This window comes from Myotis yumanensis, unplaced genomic scaffold, assembly GCF_028538775.1.
Source record: "Myotis yumanensis isolate MYYU_CA2020_CCGP unplaced genomic scaffold, mMyoYum1.0.hap1 SCAF_5, whole genome shotgun sequence".
NCBI classification, from domain to species: domain Eukaryota; kingdom Metazoa; phylum Chordata; class Mammalia; order Chiroptera; family Vespertilionidae; genus Myotis; species Myotis yumanensis.
Window position 1 is genome coordinate 32,252,136 of NW_027223756.1, and position 20,334 is coordinate 32,272,469.

Below are 20,334 nucleotides of genomic sequence, written 5' to 3' on the forward strand. Positions count from 1 at the left end.
TTGTGCACATATAACCTTCCAGGAGTAGCACAGCTATCACCCTATCCCCTGGCTTCTACACCCACTTCAAGGTGGTTATTCTAGTTCCTGCCATCATACCTGCATTCTAGCCATCGGGAAGGGAAAAGGAACAAGAACATTACTCTTTGGTGCCTTATGCCAAAACAGTGCTACACTTCTGCTCAAATCCTATTGGTCAGAAATTAGTTACAAGGCCACATCCAGCTAAAAGAGAGGCTGGGAAATGTGGAAATGTGGTAGGCAGCTGGACAGAGGTGTTCTGTAATTAACAAAGGGGAGAATGGGTGTTGGTAAACTTCCAGTAACTCATTAAACAGACAATAAAAAGAAAGCACCGTTCTTTTCAGATGCTTATCTTTGCAGTCTTACTGCTAATACTACTTTGTGCTTACAACCATCATCACCTTCACTGCTGTATAAACACATTCTGTAAAATTCACAGAATTTTATGTCAAGAAAGGCAACCAAGGAATGTTTATTATTAATTAATCTTAACTAATGGTGGTATAGCCCAAATCCTCCTGTGCTTCCCTCCCCGCTACAATCACACGTAGTCTTCAGCAAAATTAATCTTTTACCCTGTAGTACAAATATAGGTCACTATGTTGTCTCTATGGGATCTAAACCAGGGCGCTAAAATCAAACTACTGGGCTCTTAACACTGCCATCCCTTAAGTTATAAAATAAAAACTACACTTTTTTGGTTATTTTCTCATCAAATACATCAATGAAAGTATATCCTTTCTCTAGGAAAATATTAACTGTTACTTTGTTAGGTTCTCTAACCAATAATTCCAGGAACCTAATAACTTTGGAACAAAGATACAAAAGTTCAGAGAATATGAGTGTTTTAGTTTCTCCTCTCTTCTCTTATGAAGCATGAAATAGAGATCTAGTAAAGTGCTGAGCTAGAATCCATTCAACTAAGAATTCTCATTAGACAATTTAAAAGGTGAATTCTAGTACTCTCATTCATCCAACAAATATTGGAGTGCTTACAAAATATGAAGAACTGTTCTGGCAGTGGGAACATAGGTCTGGTCTCATAGAGCTGAAATTCCCATGAGATATGACAATCTATAAAAAGAGTAAAGAAATATTATATATGTAACATGTTAGATGGTGGTACATGTTATGAGGAATGAAAAACTCTCCTTTCTTCTTAATGCCCAAGGTCTTTTATTCCCTTTCTGAATGCCTTCCTAGATTAATCCTAATTGGCTTTTTTTTTTTTTTTTTTTTTTTTTTTTTTTTTTGGTCACTTCAGTCATCTCAGTAAAAGATCTGGATAGATAGGTTTGATGTTATACATTTTGGAAAGGTCTGCAATTGAACAAAATAAGAAATAGCAAAGATAGCAAATGCTCTCTGATATGGAATTCAAGAAACACTTTAGACCCAAACAAATTTCTCTGAGAACCCTTTCAAAAGAGCTATATCTCCACCCATAATTAGCTAAGCTTTTGTCAAAGAAAGGAAAGGGCCGATGTAGAGTGATTACCGGAACAGGTTAGAAGGTTACACACATAAAAGTGTAGTGGTTAGCTAGTTTGTGGTTTTCCGTACTGTTAAAATTCTCCACATTTATCTCATGTAAAAGTATTTTAAATGAAATAACAGGTGAGGTTGATACTGGGTGGGAGATAGGTAGGAGAGTAAGGCAAGTTAGAAGAAAGCTTTCAAATTCATCCCCAACTTCAAGAATGCCTCAGGAAATGCCTCTCAGGAAGTATGCATATATCCACTTGATAGAATGTGGGTAATGAAAGAATGTTCACCACCAATCCAAATGCCCCTTCCACCTCCCACCCAACATACTCTAAGATGGAAATGGTTAAGCAAGCTGCCAACAATTGCTTTTTATATTTTCCCTATAGCCTCATTCCCCTTGCCTTTAAAATACAACCACAAAAAGTGATTTAGATAAAAAGAATACAGATTCTCCCTCACACAAGTCAGTTTATTAAAAATAGGCTTACAAACTCAGCAACAACCAAAACCACAGTAATATTTAAATATTCTTTGGATCATGTATACTACAGAGCTCTTAAAAAGTACTTTCTTATAAGTTTGCTAGCCTGCTGATACTTGTAAATACTTAGACAATATAAACTGCATCAAAACTGCTGGAAAAGCTTTGGCCATCAAGTCTCAGGTCTAAAACTGGAGCAATTGATCCCCTCATCACCAAACTGTTTGGATAAAGCAATTTGAAAACTAATTACCTTAAATCTGAGAGAAGCCCAACACCTCTCATTGTTCACTAAAACCTTTTGCCAGAACAAATGTTTTTTTTTTAAATATCCTTCTAAAACAGTAAGTGAAGTCACTACTAAATACTTTACTAAATAAATGCCTTATACTTGAAATAAAAAGGCATAAGAAGGAACTGATTTGAATAATTGGATTACTTTGATATAATTTTTTTTCTCTAAAGAGAATAGTAAGAGCTGTTATGTTTACTATTTGGCGTTAAAATATTTAGTTTGGGTTTTTCTACTTTTCTATGGGCACACATGAACTTTCACCATCCCTTCCTAAGCAGGATGTTTACATTTCTAGTATATGCAACAGACGTGGAAAGGCATGCACTTGATGGGGATAAAACTAATCTGTGATTTAAAATTTTTTAAGATGGAAAAAATAAAGAAAAACAAAGCTAATTCACAAAGCGGATAATCAAGGGTTGATCTACCAAAGTCAAGCAGCATCAGAAACAAATCAAAGAAGAGATGTAAGTGATGATAATAAAAATATGAGTTCTTATATGCCAGGCACTGTTCTTAGTACTTTATTTGTATCATTCTATTTAATCTCCCCCAACTCCTATGAAGTAGGTAGACTTTTACTTTGCAGATCAGGAAACTGAGGCACAGAAAGGTTAAGCACAAGCTAAGGGCACAGAGCTAAGAAAGCTCTGAGGGCCAGGATTCTTATGTAGGCAGGCAGCCTCCAGAGCCAGCTCTGCTATGAGCTATTCTATCTCTGGATCATGGGTCAAGACCTTCCATTTATAGATGGATCTAAAGAAGGGAAATTAGTGGTTAAACTAAAAAAACCCAGACTTTAGATCCAAATCCTTTTTCAAAACAGAACAAAACTAGCAAAGAATAACACATCAACACTCTTAGAAACAGAATGGGAAAATATTAATCATTCTGAGCAAAACCTCATGCTGAGTGGCAAGACGTGATATTTCCATTTTCTATCATTAGTGCACAAAATAGCTCGTCACAGCAACTAATACTCTCCTTTTTATAACTCCAAAGAAGCAAGTTAAGTCAAAACAGAGCACACACACAAAAACAGAGAAACACACACACACATTAAGCAGGTTTTGAGGTTTATTAAAATAAAGTATTAGCAAACAATATGCAAAAATGAAGTTCTTACGAGTTATGGCTTTGAAAAGCATAATATAGTAAAACCTAATACATTTTTATAAGTATAAAAAAGATAACAGAATGGAAGCATGTTGCTAGAATTTCACTTTCTACAACATAAACAGAAGCAGAACAAGTACAAATAAGAAGCAGACCTATAGTGCAGCCATTGGTTTGGTCTTTATTATCTGCATATAGAAATATCTATTTGAGAGAACATGGACAGTACATTTAAACATCCAGTTTTCATTATAATCTTATCCAATTTTAAAATAAGTAATTTTCAAAATGTAACTTAACCAATCAGGTTAAAAAAAAACCACTTCTATTAGCTTCAAGAGTCCCTACAGTTAAGACTTTATGAATGAATCAGAGCAACATCATCTGCAATGGGAAATCCAAATCTAAAAGATTTTTCTTTTATCAAGAACCTAGGCTTGTCTGACCTTGCTGGAACTTGGTTATAGCTAACACCAACTGGTACTTAATAATGGGGATAAAAATCTATCTTACAGAAAATTCTAAACTTTTTAAAAACAACATCTTCAAATAAAACCTTACAGGACAATAGAATGATGATTTTAAGAATGTTAAGAACAGATTTAGATAAGAACCATGCAAACCTTTTTCACTCTGCCACGAATGACAGGAAAATCCTGCTCTGACTAGATCTTTTCAACGAAACAACTCATCACTGGTTTTACAGCAGTTGCTACCAGCAAATATTACAGCAGAAGCTCTTACTTTAAAAAAATATATATGTGTAAAATCTCTCATTGGCTTTTGTTAACCATCCAATTTTTGGGTAATACTTCAATTATAAGATAGTTGTATGTTAGAAGATAAGTTTCTATTATTAATAATCCAGTATAACAACGGCTTGATAAACAGTTACCTCTTGTAGTCAGGGCACGCTGAACCTGAACTGCAATCCAGTGGATTCCAGAGAACTGTCCAAGTTTCTGTGCAGCAGGTAAAATTGTTGCTGCAGAAGTGATGCCTTGAATTCTCACCTTCCATACATGGATCTTCTCTGAGAAGAAAACCTCCCCAGAATCCCACCTGCTTCCATGAGGAAAACACCGTTCAGGGGAAAACAGGTATCAAACCTGAGATTACCCCCCGCGAAAAGCTACCCTAGTTAATAGCTGAGGAGACCATCCATAAACCAATACTTACGAAAACTCGCTCCCATAAAAATCACCAACACTTCTAAAACCACCAGGCTATCTACTACCTTAAAAGGTCCGTGTTTATCTAGCTGATGAGTATGAGGAGGAAACGTTTATATTCCTAAGAGAGACTAAGTGAGGCTTTAAATAAGAAGACAAAGAAGGGCTCTCACGCTATTAAAAGTCAACAGGTCCAAAATTTAAGTCATCATTGCAAGTTGAATTCAATAATTACCTAAAGGTTCTTCCTTCTTCAGAAAGTATAAAAGGTACTAATATATTTTAAGTGGGAAAGCGATAATAATCCAAAGTAATATTAAGCAAATAACTAGAAAAAGTATGAAGAAATGGATCTGAACTGGTATATTAGATGCTCTCTATAACTGAAGCACAGAACTGAAACTGGTACTATAAACCTTAAGAGTCCCTCTGCTATTGGTAGGATTTGATTTTTGTAAAAACTTTCTCCCTCAGCAGAACACTATTACAGGAGGATCATTTCCAGCAGGTCCCTTCAAATACAGAACGTTTTTTAATGTGAGCCCCAATTCTTGTCTTGATAATACATTTCAGATCTGAATACTTGATCATTTTACATCCTAAAAGGATGTCTTACTCTCAAATGTGTGAAAAGTACATGGCTACATCCTCTTTCTGTACTATTAGATGTAGCTTCTTGAACTATCTAGTAATTTTACACTGGATTTGACCTCAGAAACCCAGTCAATTCTATTATCACAGTTTCTTACATAACAATAAAATGTGAAAAATTATTTATATTCTGACGTATGTATTTGACATTTTGGTTGATGTCTCCTTTGAATTTTCTCTAAAGAAAATACGTTAGCTTTAATAGGCCAATAATATGCTTACTAAGTTTTCATTTCATAACTTAAGTCAGGCAATACCCACCAGACCATAATATCCATTATGTAGTGATGTTAGTCAAATGCATCTCTTAAATTCTGTTTTCTCCCCCCCCAATCAGTATCTTTCTGTTGCTTTAATTCATTACCGAAATCAATTTTGATTCTAGTCTTCTTTTTGCATTTACCAAATTGGTTGTAATTTTATTATTCCCAGACTGTCTTTTCAGCTGGCATATATTAGTATGTTGTATATGCTATAAAATGTGATTATTGTAATGGTGGCAATGTTTTTATAAACCATTCTGGAAATCAAATAAAAACGTAAAACTATAATTTTCTGAAATAGTGTCTTTCAGAGGTACTTTCTTTTCATTGGTCAGAATTTCATTTAGTTTTTAAAAAATCTTACTGGCAACTTTTATTTCCCATCCATGGATATTGGGCATCTTTGGGAATCATAGAAGCAGCCCAGATTAAGTTTTCATTTAAAATCCACGGGTGTGGAATTGACAACTTTTAGTAAATACAACAGCCTTCTACTTCTCCATGAAACTCTTAACAGTTAATAGTTTCAGTACTGTCATTCATGAGACACAATTCTTTAGAAAAACCACAGAAAAGGCCAATCACATAAAATCCTGCTAACTCCAAAAGCTGTGACATGAATAAAAACTATTTTTAGTTACTCAATGGAAAGTCTCAATAAAACAATTCCATAGTTTCCTTCAGTTCAAGCCCACTGAGGTTGATTACATGTTTCTATCAGTCAACCTGGTCTTTTTTCCTACAAATTTGTTCCACAAATTGTATCATGAGCCTAGTAAGCAAAAAAAAAAAAAAAAAGTAAAATAAAAATTGTTCTATCACTAAGCAAATAGTATCCTCTTTCAGCTGGCTGACACAATTACAGAAGACTGATAATGTATGTCATGGAAAACTTATGTTTAAGGCTCAGGGGACTGTCAGAAAGTATCCTCTCACCCAGCAAAGGGCTGTGAGCTGAAGCACATGGAAGGCAAGTCATCTGAAAGAACTAAAACCATCTATTGGTTGCACTTTGTAAAAGAAATAAATAATGTCACAGAGAACAAAAAGAATCACATTCTCCTTTCCTCAAAAAATGTATTTACTTCCTCACAAAAGCAGAAAGGGTCAAATAGAAAGTCAAACCAAATGAACATTTTAAACACAAAACTGACATAGCTCCATATAGTACTACAAGACACCAGAAAATAAGCTTTTTCTAATAGGTAAATTAGGTCACATTTTTCAAAATAATGTCTTTGTTCTCATGCCATAACTAAGTGTCCATCTGACTGCTCCATAGAAAAATGGGTAGAGTCTTTTATCCAAACCTTTTGAGCATGACTGATTAAATGGATATTTTAGGGTTTTCATGTCTTCCCTTTCTGAGAATTGTGTTCTTGGTGATTAGCATTCACACAGGTACTAAAAAAAAAAATGTAAAAAGAGCATGCATGGTAACTGACAGAAGAGTCTGTGTTCTTTGACACATGAAAGTTTTTAAATCAGCTATCTCAACCACCACTGCTGATTCATTTAATTATCACCAGTGCCCTCCAACCTCGGGGCTAGACTGAAGAGGCTTCTATGGCTACAGTATGCAGGTCCTTGCATGGGGAGACTGATGTAATAAGAGCAATGGGATTAATAAGTACATGACTTTTCAACACTAAAAACATCCATAAAACTGGAATTAAAAAGGCACCTTAAGCTGGGGCTACAGAACAACAGTATTATAATCTAGGCTGAAAATACAACAAAAGCTAAAAAAAAAAGTATAACTTCCTACAGCTGTAATCTATAAATTGCAGTGTTTGTTAATACAAAAGGGGTACCAAGGAAGTAAGGATGAGCATGTAAGTCCAAGTCACTTGAGTGTGTTTCACAAAAGATTACACTAAAAACTGTCACCCATCAAAGTGCAAAATAAAAGATTAATGCATGTCAAAATTAGAGTCCTTGCAACACTGGCCGAAAGCAGCAACATAGCTGACCAAGGCCGTGCATGCGCTGTCGCTAGCTATAAAGTAGTACTTATGGCAGGTTCTGAGTAAATGACACATACTGGAGACCTGTTGTTGGCAATAATTTTTTAAAAAAGGAAATGTTTTACAAAAGATATACTGAGTGAAGTCACAATACACTGACAAACAGTTAGCTGTATTAAGTGTAAATGTTATGATGTCATCTAGAAAACTATCGCTTTGCTTTTACTGGACACTGCTTGTTACAGCAGTGCATAGTGTTCCTTCAAATAGAAGATTCTTTTTTATAGTTTCTCTTAAGTCCCTACCATATGCTTTTATAGAACAATGAATTAAAAGTTGGTGGGACACAGAAACTGGTAAAAGTTCAGCTTCTTAAGGATCAAGAATCAAAGGGAAGACTTTCCACTGTAATACCCTCTTATTATACGATTATTATTTTTCATTATGTGTTGTTTTTTTACTTTTTCAAAAACATTTTAACAAAAAAATTTGTTGAGACAATAAGGCAAAAGTATGTTCCAGTTTAAGATTAATGCCAAACTTTTGAACTGGGGCATGATAATTTTTCTGCATCTTTCACAACAGTTTTGAAAGTTAATCACGTGAACATTAATACAAACAAATGTAGATTCATCACAAAATACAAATGTATTGGTCACAATTATGTAAAAAAAAAAAAAAAGCTGTTTTCCATGTAAGCTCACAGTATCTGTACTGAAAGTTTCCCTAAAATTAAAACAAGTCCACTAATAACATAATTGAAGAGAACACTCTGCACTATGAAACAGAAGATATGGGGTTCAGAGGGGAGCCCATCTGAGTGAGGACTTTATCCAGCCACTGAAGAGGCCCATGAAGATGAATCTCAATCCAACATGGGGTGCTGGTAACATCCTGCCGGTGATATTCTGCTCCCCAGCCCTGTGAAAATGAACCAGTTGAAACCAATTTTAGGGCACTAACAAAAAAATACTTTAACAGTAGACATATGCAGAGTGTACTTTTAAAAAAAAATTACAAAACCAATCAGCATTCACCATGGAGTTAAATTAACACAACAGCTGCATTATTGAAAGATATATGCATTTTTAATAACATAATTCCATTAATAGAAACCCATGGAACAAATTATTTCAGATTTCTTTATTTAATTTTATAAATTTAATACTTTCTCTAAAGTGCAATATCTCATAATTTAAAAATTAATATTTCTTCAGTGAGATACATTCTAATTTAAAGGGATAAATAAAACATATAAATAGCCTCATATAAGTTCACATCGGATTTTGTCACCAAAATTTTTTGCCTCCAGGTTTTAGCAGGTTTTTATTTTTTAATCAAATAAGGCATTGTAGATCTGATCAAGGCATGCAAGTATAATTTAAGTGGCAATCACATACAATTATCCTTTAAAATGGGAAATTGCTGGGATGAACTGAGCTAGAACACTTTATTCTAAAACATCAGACAAAGATTAAAATTGTCTCACTTTTACTTGCCCTGATTTATCAAACTCTCTGCTTTACCACTTACAGTAGTCCTGGCCCAGGAAAAGTAGGCTGGGGAGCCAGTGGTGGTGGTGGTGGGGGAGGCACACGGGGGAGAGGGCACGGGATAGGGGGCGCAGAGTGGTGGTGCAGAGGAACAGAACAGGAATGGGAAGACAAAATTAAATATGCAAAAGTCAGGTTTCTACAGTAGGGAGAGAATGAGTACCTTCAAGGCTACTGATAAACTGATGCTTATGACAGACCTATAACGAAGCAGCAAGGAAGCACTGGACTGTGGGACTGAATGCCAAAAAGAAAACACCCACACATAGCATTTGACAGTTGCTCTTGGGCTAAATCCATAAGGACCAAATACAGGTTGCTTAAATATATCACTAAAATTCTTTCCAAATTTTGTTCATGAACCATCATCATCTTTGGAATGCCAATAAAATCTGGTCAAGAGCAAATGATAAATTTGAAAACTTCTTTAAACTTTACAAATTCTCAATAACAGAACTTAGGTACAAGGAAAATAATTTTAATATCCTAAAGAATCCTTTAAGTTACTCTAATGGGAGCTAATACTAATTTAAATTGCTAAAACTAGGGAACTTTAAAAGAAATGTTAATATTAAATGTTCTCGCCCGGCCAAGGTGGCTCAGTGGTTGAGCGTCGACCTACAAAATAGTCATGGTCAATTCCCAGTCAGAGCCTAGCTTGTGGGTTGGATCTCCAATGTGGAGCATGAAGGAGGCAGCTGATCAATGATTCTCTCTCATCATTGATGTTTCTATCTCTCTCTCCTTCTCCCTCTCCCTCTCTCTAAAATCAATAAAAATACATATGTATTTTAAAATGCTCTCTAGCAGTTTAGCCTTTAACTTAAATTCTTTATAAACTCAGCCCCTATTCATCATCAAAATCAGTATCATGCATTTTATAATGTTTGGTTTATAAAATAAAATCATAGACCTATCATGTGGTCAAAGTTATAGATTTAAGAATTTCATTTAAAAACCTATTAAATCAGGTCAAAATTACCACCTTTCATTTAATAGTGGCTTTTTAAAAATTATATTCTACAGACATATAATATACATATTTGCAATGACTCAAATTAAGCTACAGGTCACAACCCACTTACCTTGACAAAACTCATTCGAATTGTACACATTTTGGTGAGCTCATATACTGCCTCAAACCCATGATTGACAGACTGAGCCAGAAGCTGTGCAAACTCTTGATTGTTAAAAATTTTGAGGCTGCAGCTGCTGGGAATCTTACAGACAGTGGTAGGATGAAAGCCGTGATGAAAGTTGCAGTTCCTACTCTGTACAAATATGCTGCTATCGCTGAGACACTCTGCATACACCTCTCCACCAACATAGTACAGATGAACACCTTAAAAAGACAGGCATTACAAGAGTCAACAAAGCAATATAATGGAACCAAAGAGGCTGTATGAGATGCAACCAAGAACACCCACTATAGCAAACTCCCCAGGCTTTAGATAGAAGGTACCACTAGATGGCCTTACACAGCCACAAATAACCAAGAGGTTAATGTCTACATAAATCTAAAATTGTCAAGTAACTAACACTTAAGATTCAAGTTGGCAGCATAAGAGGTTATCAATTCCTATGGCTTTTTCCCCTTTTCCAACTATCAGTTATCATCTCTATGAGAGAAAGCAACAGAAGAAAAAGACAAAAGATACCTTATGATGAGTCCTTTCAAAGGCACGCTTGGTGCTATCAACTATCAACAGAGCCATTTGGCAAAGAGTTTTGCACTCCTTTTGCTAATGGAGGGAAGAGTAACATTAAAAAGCCACACACTCACCAAAAACCCTAAGGCATATGTGTACATTCAGGCCACAAAAGGGCCTGTAAATGGCAGATTTACCTTTCTTCTAAAAAAATATTTTTGGCCCTGGCAAGGTAGCTCAGTTGGTTAGAGCATTGATCCCATACACCAAGGTTGTGGGTTTGAACCCCAATCAGGGCACATATAAGAATCAACCAACAAATGCATAAATAAATGGAATGACAAATCAATGTCTCTCTCTTTCTCTCAAATCAATAAATTTTTAAGAGGTTAAAAATATTTTTGGTATTTAATATAAATAAATATGAACACAGTTACAATATTAAAAATTCAAATTATACAGCTAAAGCTGGAGTTGTTCCCAACTTTTTACTACTGCGAATAGTGCTAAAAGTGCAAAAAGTGATCATCCTTGTACATACATACCTCTGCACACCCAAGAGTCAGAGACTTGTATTAAACTGAGACATTAAAAACTTTTCTTTTCTGAGCAAATAAAGATGACCCTTAGAAGAAAGGGTCCAAGAAATATATGCTGGGGGGAAAGGGAAAACCAATTCTAGAATTCACAAAGTAGATTTCTCTTGAATTATTCTATTATAGTGAGAATATTAATGCATAGAAATGAGGCATTTCACCGAAAAAATCAAGTTGGCTAAAGTCAAAAGAGAATGGAAACTTTCTTTTCAATTTATTTTTGGCCATAGTATTTTTCTGAATCTTTTCTGTAAGAAATTGCATTACAATTTATTTACCCTTGTTCAGTATTTGGACTAAGATTTTCTCAAGTCAAAAAAGCATTAGGTGATAAAAACAGAAGTTCTTAAGAAAGAGGCAATACACACTCTACCTGGGACAGACTTCTTTTCTGACCACTTGATAAAAGAGACTCTGACATTTCATTGCAGTGTGAGAAGTTCTTTGCTTGTTATGGCAACTGTCTTGTAGGACAAATAATAAATAAATCTTATTACTTGAATTAAAAAGTGGAAGGGGTGATGGTGAAGCTATGGAAGATTTATATCACTCAAACTGTATTTCCTACCTGTAACCCTTTTCCTCCAACATAATGGAAATTCTATATGTCATCTCAACCCAAAATACTCCATAAATATCATAATAATAAAACCCTAATCCTTCCATAGAATTCCTTTATTCCACAAATATTTGTTGTATATTTACTATGAGTCAGGCACTGTTCTAGCTGCTGAAGATGTTGTAAATAATGCAAATTTCTGTAAAGCTTATAGTCTAGTCAGAAAAATATTTAAAAATATAAACATAGAAGTAATACTCTTTCAGATCCTAAGAACTATGAAGAACAACCAAGCAGGATAAAGAAAAGAGGACTGATTATGTCTTTACTTCAACACCTGCAACTTGAGGGCAGAGACTACGCCCTAAGCTTTGTATGCTCCAGCAACTTACACAATGCATGGGACACAGAAAGCACAACAAAAACAGAATTCAAGTGAATGTAGGGAAATAACAAAATTACCTTTTCCAATATGTCTCCTAGTGTTTTCAATTGTCGAATTACGATTAACGTTTGACAACAACCCCAAACAGAATCTACTTTTGTTATTTGAAGGGTCTGTGAATCCATCTACTAACACACTAGTAGAAGATGCATGAAAAGCTTCCCCAACACGATTGTTTAATTCATAGTAAACAATTGAACACCAATGTTTGGGCTCTTCATAGGCAACAGGCTGAACATCTGTGAACAAACCAAACAGAAAAAATATTTAATGAATCCAAAACTCCAGATTCTTTAGATGCTGCCCTCTAACCCAAACCAAGAACTATATGAAAAAGAAAATTTTCAGATATTTCACTTAGTCTCACTGTCCTTCCTAGCTTTGAGTCTGTATCCAAAAAACAAACTCCAAATTGCCTTACATATGACAATTTTAAAAATTATACAAGGATAGCCAATGTCACATTTTAAGTTGTTTTCCTAGCAGGATCTAATCCAGGTTTAAATTTGCAATGACAAACCTGTTTCGGCATCCTAAAAGATTTAACTATACCTGAATCTATAAAATTATATTGAACAAAAATCCGAACTAAAAAAACTATCCTCAACTTAATAAAAAACATTTACAAAAAAACCTACAGCTAACATCATACATACTTAATGGTGAAAAACTAGAAGCTTTTGCTAAGATTAGCAGTAATAAGGTAAGGATGTTCTCACCACTCCTTTTCAACATCGTATTGGAAGTCCTAGCTAATGCACCAGGACAAGAAAAGGAAATAAAAGGTATACAGATTGGAAAGAAAAAATAAAACTGTCTTTTTTGCACAAATGAAATGACTACCTACATGATAGGCTAGGCGTATTAAATGCTTTCTTAAAATATTTTCAATTTTCAATGGGTTTATTATAAGTTAAGGAGTATGCATCTGTACTGACCAAATTCTCACTCATGTAAAAGTCAATAATTCATAATGGACAGTGGGTGGAAGGGGCATGGAAGCTCTTCCTACAGTGCTAATAGGGTGTCTGTCTTGGAGCTGTAATCAGGCAGGAGTCATGGACCCTCAATTTTCTTTTAAAACAGCAGGGATAGCCTTAGCTGGTTTGGCTTAGTGAATAGAGCATCAGCCTGTGGACTGAAAGGTCCCAGGTGTGATTCCAGATCAGGGAACATGACCAGACTGTAGGCTTGATCCCCCAGTAGGGGGCGTGCAGGAGGCAGCTGATGAATGATTCTCATTGATGTTTCAATCTCTCCCTCTCTCTTCCTCTCTGAAATCAATTAAAAATATATATATTTTTTAAAAGCAGGGATAAACATATGGGAAAAACTTAAGAATGGTCACATGGCCTATGTAGGCAGTGCAAAAGAACTGGTTAACTTTTAAAATTTAATTCTGATTATTCAATTGCAAAGAATTCAGATGAGGAGAAACAGAAAACAATTTATCAATGTGGACTCACAAAATGAAATCCTAAGAGCTCAGATTTTAAAGAAGTTATACAAAAATGGAACAAGAAGGGGCCCATAATCAAAGACACATACAAATGAGTAACAGGAAGTTATAAGAATGGTATCAGGAAAACTAGAGCCAAGAATGAGCAGAAGATTGTAGGGAAAAACTGCTAAACAAAACTGAAAAGACAATTTTAGTTAGGATGAGAAGAAAAAGAAAAGCTTTGCCTCTGCTCAAGGCAAAGGATATATTGTTAACTGATGACTCAAAGCATTGCAGTTTAACTTTGATTTTCCTTTTGTTACCTCTCTGTCAAAGAAAAAACACAAAATATGACTGAAAGGGGAAGAAAGTTGGTGAAAAAAGACATCTATAAGAGTGAGAAGACTTCCGTGCCAATTCCTCTAAAGTAGTGGTTCTCAACCTTCCTAATGCCACGACCCTTTAATACAGTTCCTCATGTTGTGGTGACCCCCAACCATAAAATTATTTTCGTTGCTACTTCATAACTGTAATTTTGCTACTGTTATGAATTGTAATATAAATATCTGATATGCAGGATGTATTTTCATTGTTACAAATTGAACATAATTAAAGCATAGTGATGAATCACAAAAGCAATATGTAATTATATATGTGTTTTCCGATGGTCTTAGGCGACCCCTGTGAAAGGATAATTCAACCCCCAAAGGGGTCTCGACCCACAGGTTGAGAACCGCTGCTCTAAAGGGATTCAGTTGTTTGGCTTAGACAAACTGTACTCCAAGGAACACCTAACATACAATACTATCAAATGGCACTGTCTGGTTTCTGGAGAACCAGGAGAAAGAACAAAAGGAAAATGATTGTTGGGATAAATATTGTCCATATTCTCAGAAGGAAGGTAATATCATTTATTACCTGATGCTACATGCTAAGATCATTACAAATATTGTCTAATTCAATCAATATGCTAATAATCCCTTTGCAAATATTCTATTTACAAATGGAGAAACGTAGGTTTAGAAATTTAAAAAAGCTACCCTAAGTGGCAAAGCAAATAAGTAGAGATGTAGGAATTCAAATCCAAAAATTCATGATCTAAGACATTTTGCTCTAACTGAAAGCAGATTCTATAAATTACAAGCAAGTTAGTATGACCAAATTCCTAGGTAAATTCTAAACCTTGAAAAAGTACAGACATTATTCAGATATTAATAATACTATGCAGAGCCTGAAATTCAACTGTTTTTAGAAACATGGAGCGCCTAGAAAAACATAATGTGACATAGAGTCTTTTTATATGATCACAAACACATATAACACACATAAAAACACGACTCTTTTAAGAAATGGCATAGATATGGAGCATCTTTTTTTTTTTATTTTATTGATTTTTTACAGAGAGGAAGGGAGAGAGATAGAGAGTTAGAAACATCGATGAGAGAGAAACATTGATCAGCTGCCTCCTGCACATCTCCCACTGGGGATGTGCCCGCAACCCAGGTACATGCCCCTGACCGGAACCGAACCTGGGACCCTTCAGTCCGCAGGCCGACGCTCTATCCACTGAGCCAAACCGGTTTCGGCTGGAGCATCTTTTTATATATTTATTTACCATGTGCTTATATCTTCGGTAAGGTGTCTGTTATGTCCTTGACCCATTTTGTTTAATTGGGTTGTTCATTTTCTTGTTGAGTTTTAGAGTTCTTTGTATATTTTGGATAACAGTTCTTTATCAGATATGTCTTTTGCAAATATTTTCTCCCAGTCTGTGGCTTGTCTTCTCATTGCCTTTACAGTGTCTTTTGTATATAAGAAGTTTTTAATTTTTATTGAAGTCCAGCTTATTGATTACTTCTTTTTTTTTATCCTCACCCAAGGAGTGAGGATATTTTTTCCATTGATTTTTAGAGGCAGTGTGAGGAAGTGTGAGGGAGGGTGGGGGTAAAGGGGGGGGGGGGGAGAGAGAGAGAGAGAGAGAGAGAGAGAGAGAGAGAGAGAAAGACCAACTGTTTGCCTCCCGTGCTCACCCTAACCCGAGGCCTGGGATTGAACCTGCAACTGAGGTATGTGTCCTTGACCAGGAATTGAAGCCAAGACCCTTTGGTCTGAGGGCCAATGCTCTAACCACTGAACGAACCAGCCAGGGTCTTATTTCTTTCATAGATCATGCCTTGATATTGTATTTAAAATTGCATCACTTTATTCAGACCTACATTTCCTCCTATGTTCTTTTATAGAATTTTTATAGTTTTGTATTTTACATTGAGGTCTGTGATTCCTTTTGAGATAATTTTGGTGAAGGGTGTAAAGTCTGTCTCTAGATTAATTTTTTTACATATGAATGTTAGTTGTTCTTATATCATTTGTTGAAAAGATGAGCTTTTCTCCATTATTGCCCTTGCTCCTTTGTCAAAGATCAGTTAATTATATTTATGTGGGTCCATTTCTGGGTTCTCTCTTCTGTTCTTTTGATCTATTTGTCTATTTTTCTTTTTTTTTAATCTTCACCAGTCAGGGCAATGCTAACTTTTACGATCAACTGATTACTGAAAAAATACCAAAGCAATTCAATGGAGAAATGATACTCTTTTCAATAAACACTGAGTGCTAGAACCAACTGGGTATCTACATGCACAAAGATGAGTCTAGACCTTTACCATACAAAAAGCTTAACTCAATAGGAATCAGACACTTAAATGTAAAAGCTAAGCTATAGAACTTCTAACTTAGAAAAAATTTCTCAGGTGCAACACCAGAAAAGAAAAAAAAAACTGTTAAATTGGACTCATCAAAACTAAAAACTTTGTGCTTCAAAAGATAACCATAAGAAAATAAAAAGACAATTCACAGACTGAGAAAATATTTGCAAATTATTTATCTGATAAAGGACTTCTGTCCAGAAGGTATAGAGAACAATTACAATTCAATAATAAGACAAACAATGCAATTTTTAAATGGGCAAAAGATTTGAATAAACATTTCACCAAAGATACATGAATAGTTAATAAGTACATAAAAATGTTCAACAACATTATTCATTAGGGAAATGCAAATTAAACCACAATTAGATAACACTTTACACCCACTAGAATGGCTATAACAAAAAAAAAATAACAAGCGTTAAGAGTATGTGGAGAAACTGGAACCTTCATGGTCCTGCCTGTTTAGAGAAACTTGGCGGTTTTTCTTAAATAGTTAATTTACCATATGACTCAGAAATTCCACTTTTGGCATCTACCCAAGAAAAAGAAAAAGAGTGCCCACACAAAGACTTATATGCTAATGTTCATAACAGCATTGTTTATACTAACCAAAAACTGGAAACAATTCATATGTCCATCACCTAGTGAATGGATAAAAAAAATGTGGTACATCCGCATAAAGGAATACTTGTTCAATAATAAAAAAGAACTACTGATACATGCAACAACATGGATGAACCTTAAAAACATGACACTAAGTGAAAGAAGCCAGGTGCAACAAAATATACAATATGTTATTCTATTTATATGAAATGCTTAGAAAAGGCAAATCTATAGACATAGAAAACAGATTAAAAGGTCTCTGAAGAGACAAATGGCAGGGGAGGGGGGGATTAGAGAACAACCAAAGGACTTACTTGTATGTATGCATATTAGCATAACCAATGGACACAGACACTGGGGCGGTGGGGACTTGCCCGGGTGGGAATGGCTGGGGGGGGAGGAAGGGGGGAAGGTTCAAACGGGGGGGGGGGGGGGGGGGGGGTAGGAGACATATGTAAAACTTCAGACAATAAATAAATAAATTTTAAGTTATTATTGAAAAAAAAATTAAAAAAAAAAAAGGTCTGTGAAGATGGATCTGGGAGTGGGAACAGACTACAAAACATGTCCATGGATATTTTTAAAGGGATATGGCAATGCTCTAAAAGTACATTGTGGTAATGGTGTAAAACTTTATACACTTATAAAAATTGTTGAATCATGTACTTAAAATGGGTAAATTTTATGGTATGTAAATTATACTTCAAGAAAGGTGTTTCTAAAAAGTGGCCAAGAAGTTAAAAAGAAGCAAACAAACAAACAAAAGAGTAAGAACAGCAAAATAAATATACCTCTGCTGGATATACTGGGCATAATCTGAGGAATCATATTATTGCTTGTATCCATAGGCTGGGAATTATCTTGACCCATCTGATCATCTGGTGGCATATAGGCAGGAGGAGGGGTATCAGCTAAGAGGAAAAAAATGAGACAAGTTAAAGTCCCCAAAGAATAGTTAAAGTCTTCATCCTGCTCAAAGTTATTCTAAAAGCATTTAAAAATTCATAAATTTACCAGCAGGGTTCATTAATGAGTATCACAGACACACAAAAATGCAGATGCTATTTTAGGGCAAGGAAAAAAGACCCAATCATTAGCTACTGAAAACCTACCTACTGTAAGTCCACATATATTTGGGACAATCCAGGATAGTAAGATCAGTGCTAAAATTCACTAACATAGAATTCAAGGTCAAGAACTTTGCCTTTATTTGCTTCGAATAATATGCTCCAAGAAACTGCAACCACTGGAAATCAATCTGAAGGAGATGATTATCCTAGTAAGGGTATGTATCTACGGACACTTTTAAATTATTAAACGCATTACATACTGTATACTGTTTTCAAAACTGGGGGAAAAAACTATGCTGCTTCAAAATTTGCATTCAATACTAAGAGCAATTGTCTAATTTTTTGCCATGTACTAAAATGGCTGTTGTACCCTATTTAATGGCTAGGTAATTCTCTCAGGAAACTGAATGTTACTAGAAAGTTTTTTGAGTTCCAACACTCATGTGTGAAATTCTTTGCAAAGCTACAGCTATAATTCTTTGTCTCAGAAACTATAAATACTGAATGTAATTTTTCTTTCACCCCAAGGTTTGTACAAGAAATATTTTGAGATAAAGATACAATCAAAACTGAATCTAGAGAAATACCAATCAGAAAGGATATATGCACCCCTATGTTCATAGCAGCACAATTCACCATAGCTAAGATTTGGAAACAGCCTAAGTGCCCATCAGCAGATGAGTAGATGAAAAAACTGTGGTACATCTACACAATGAAATACTACGCTGCGGTAAAAAAAAGAAGGAACTCTTGCCATTTGCAACAGCATGGATGGAACTGGAAAGCATTATGCTAAGTGAAATTAGCCAGTCAGAGAAAGATAAATACCACATGATCTCACTCATTTGTGGAATATAGAGAACTACATAGACTGATGAACAGGGACAGATCCAAAGACAAAGAAACAGGGATCAGACTATCAATCCCCAGAGGGAAAGTAGGGGAGGGTGGGAGTAAAGGGAAGAGATCAACCAAAGGACTTGTATGCATGCATATAAGCCAAACCAATAGACATGGACAACAAGGGGATGAGAACATGAGGGGGGAGGGGGGCGAGGGAGGTTGGGGGTTAATGGGGGGATGAGGACACATTTGTAATACCTTAACCAATAAAGAAATTAAAAAAAAAAAAAAACTGAATCTAGGACAAAGTGTGAAAATTAGCTTTTGCAAATAGTACATAACAGCAAGTTAAAGGGTTGATACTTAATTCCTCTTTTAAAAAAGAATATGCTTACATATGACTCCACATGCACTAGGCATTCAAATATTTCACAGAGTGACATAAGATGTGTTTGTACATGACATTACCAAAAGTTAGAAACTGGATAAATTATAATCTACTTACCTTTCTCCAAGTAAATCAGCTAACCAGTCATCTAATTAAAGATAACTGGAATTCAATTTAACCTTCCAAAGTATAAAGTGATTTGACAAAGTAGTAAAGTTTAAAAAGCACAAACATTCCAAGTCAAAGAAACTTGGGTCTGAACCCCTAACATTTATTAGCTGTGGGACCTGAGGCAAGGTACTTAAACTCTTGTAGTTAGTACCAATTTATTTTTCCATCTGTTAAACAGAAATCATCATCTCACATGCTGTTCTGAAGATTAAATTTAATGTAATGTCTTTTATCACAACATCAGTTATATAAAAGGCACTCAATAAATGGGACTTAGTATTATAAATTATATGAAAATATGTAAACATGATATTTGGCAAAATAAAATCTAAAACTCTTCTGTAAATCAAACAGTTACCAAAGAATATAGTCAAAAGTAGCTACATCTTGACAAAGAACAGTTCATCCAGAGAGTCAGCAGTATAATAATTGTTGATCCTCAGGGATTATTTTTTTGTATCGATAAAATAAATTCTTACCTGGGAGCTGAAATGGACTTCCTGGTCCAGAACTTGCTGGGGAGTTGGGATACGTGCTGCTAGCAGGGGAAGGGGGATAGGGGCTATTTGGAGATAAGGGGAAAGGAGTGTTGTTGGGCTGATGGAACGAATCTGGAAAAGTTGCATTTTGTGGCATGTGCGGTTCATTGTGGCTCAGGTTTCTAAACTGAACCAAAAGGCTGTGTTGTGGATTGAATTCATTATGACGAGGCACTAATACAGGAGGTAAGACTGAAAGACAAAATCAAAAGTTATCTATCAGCAATGACTAAAGCAAATATCCGATGCACATTAAGGGGTATATAGAAAGGATTCAGGGAAAACTGTAAACCTATTAAACAATTCACTTATAGG

General features: G+C 35.2%; 1 protein-coding gene across 2 annotated transcripts in view; it reads right to left on the reverse strand.

Moving 5' to 3' along the window:
* Window positions 1–351: 351 nt before the first annotated feature.
* SMAD5 (SMAD family member 5) overlaps window positions 352–20,334 on the reverse strand; it is a 48,450-nt gene continuing 28,467 nt past the window's right edge. For both annotated transcript variants that reach the window (XM_070414949.1, XM_070414950.1), the window contains exons 3-7: window positions 19,960–20,211; window positions 17,800–17,919; window positions 12,277–12,498; window positions 10,096–10,352; window positions 352–8,378 (exon numbers count right to left, since the gene is read on the reverse strand). In XM_070414949.1, the coding sequence (XP_070271050.1) occupies window positions 8,235–8,378; window positions 10,096–10,352; window positions 12,277–12,498; window positions 17,800–17,919; window positions 19,960–20,211 (995 nt within the window). In that variant the 3' untranslated portion in view covers window positions 352–8,234. The remainder of the gene's footprint in view (window positions 8,379–10,095; window positions 10,353–12,276; window positions 12,499–17,799; window positions 17,920–19,959; window positions 20,212–20,334) is intronic.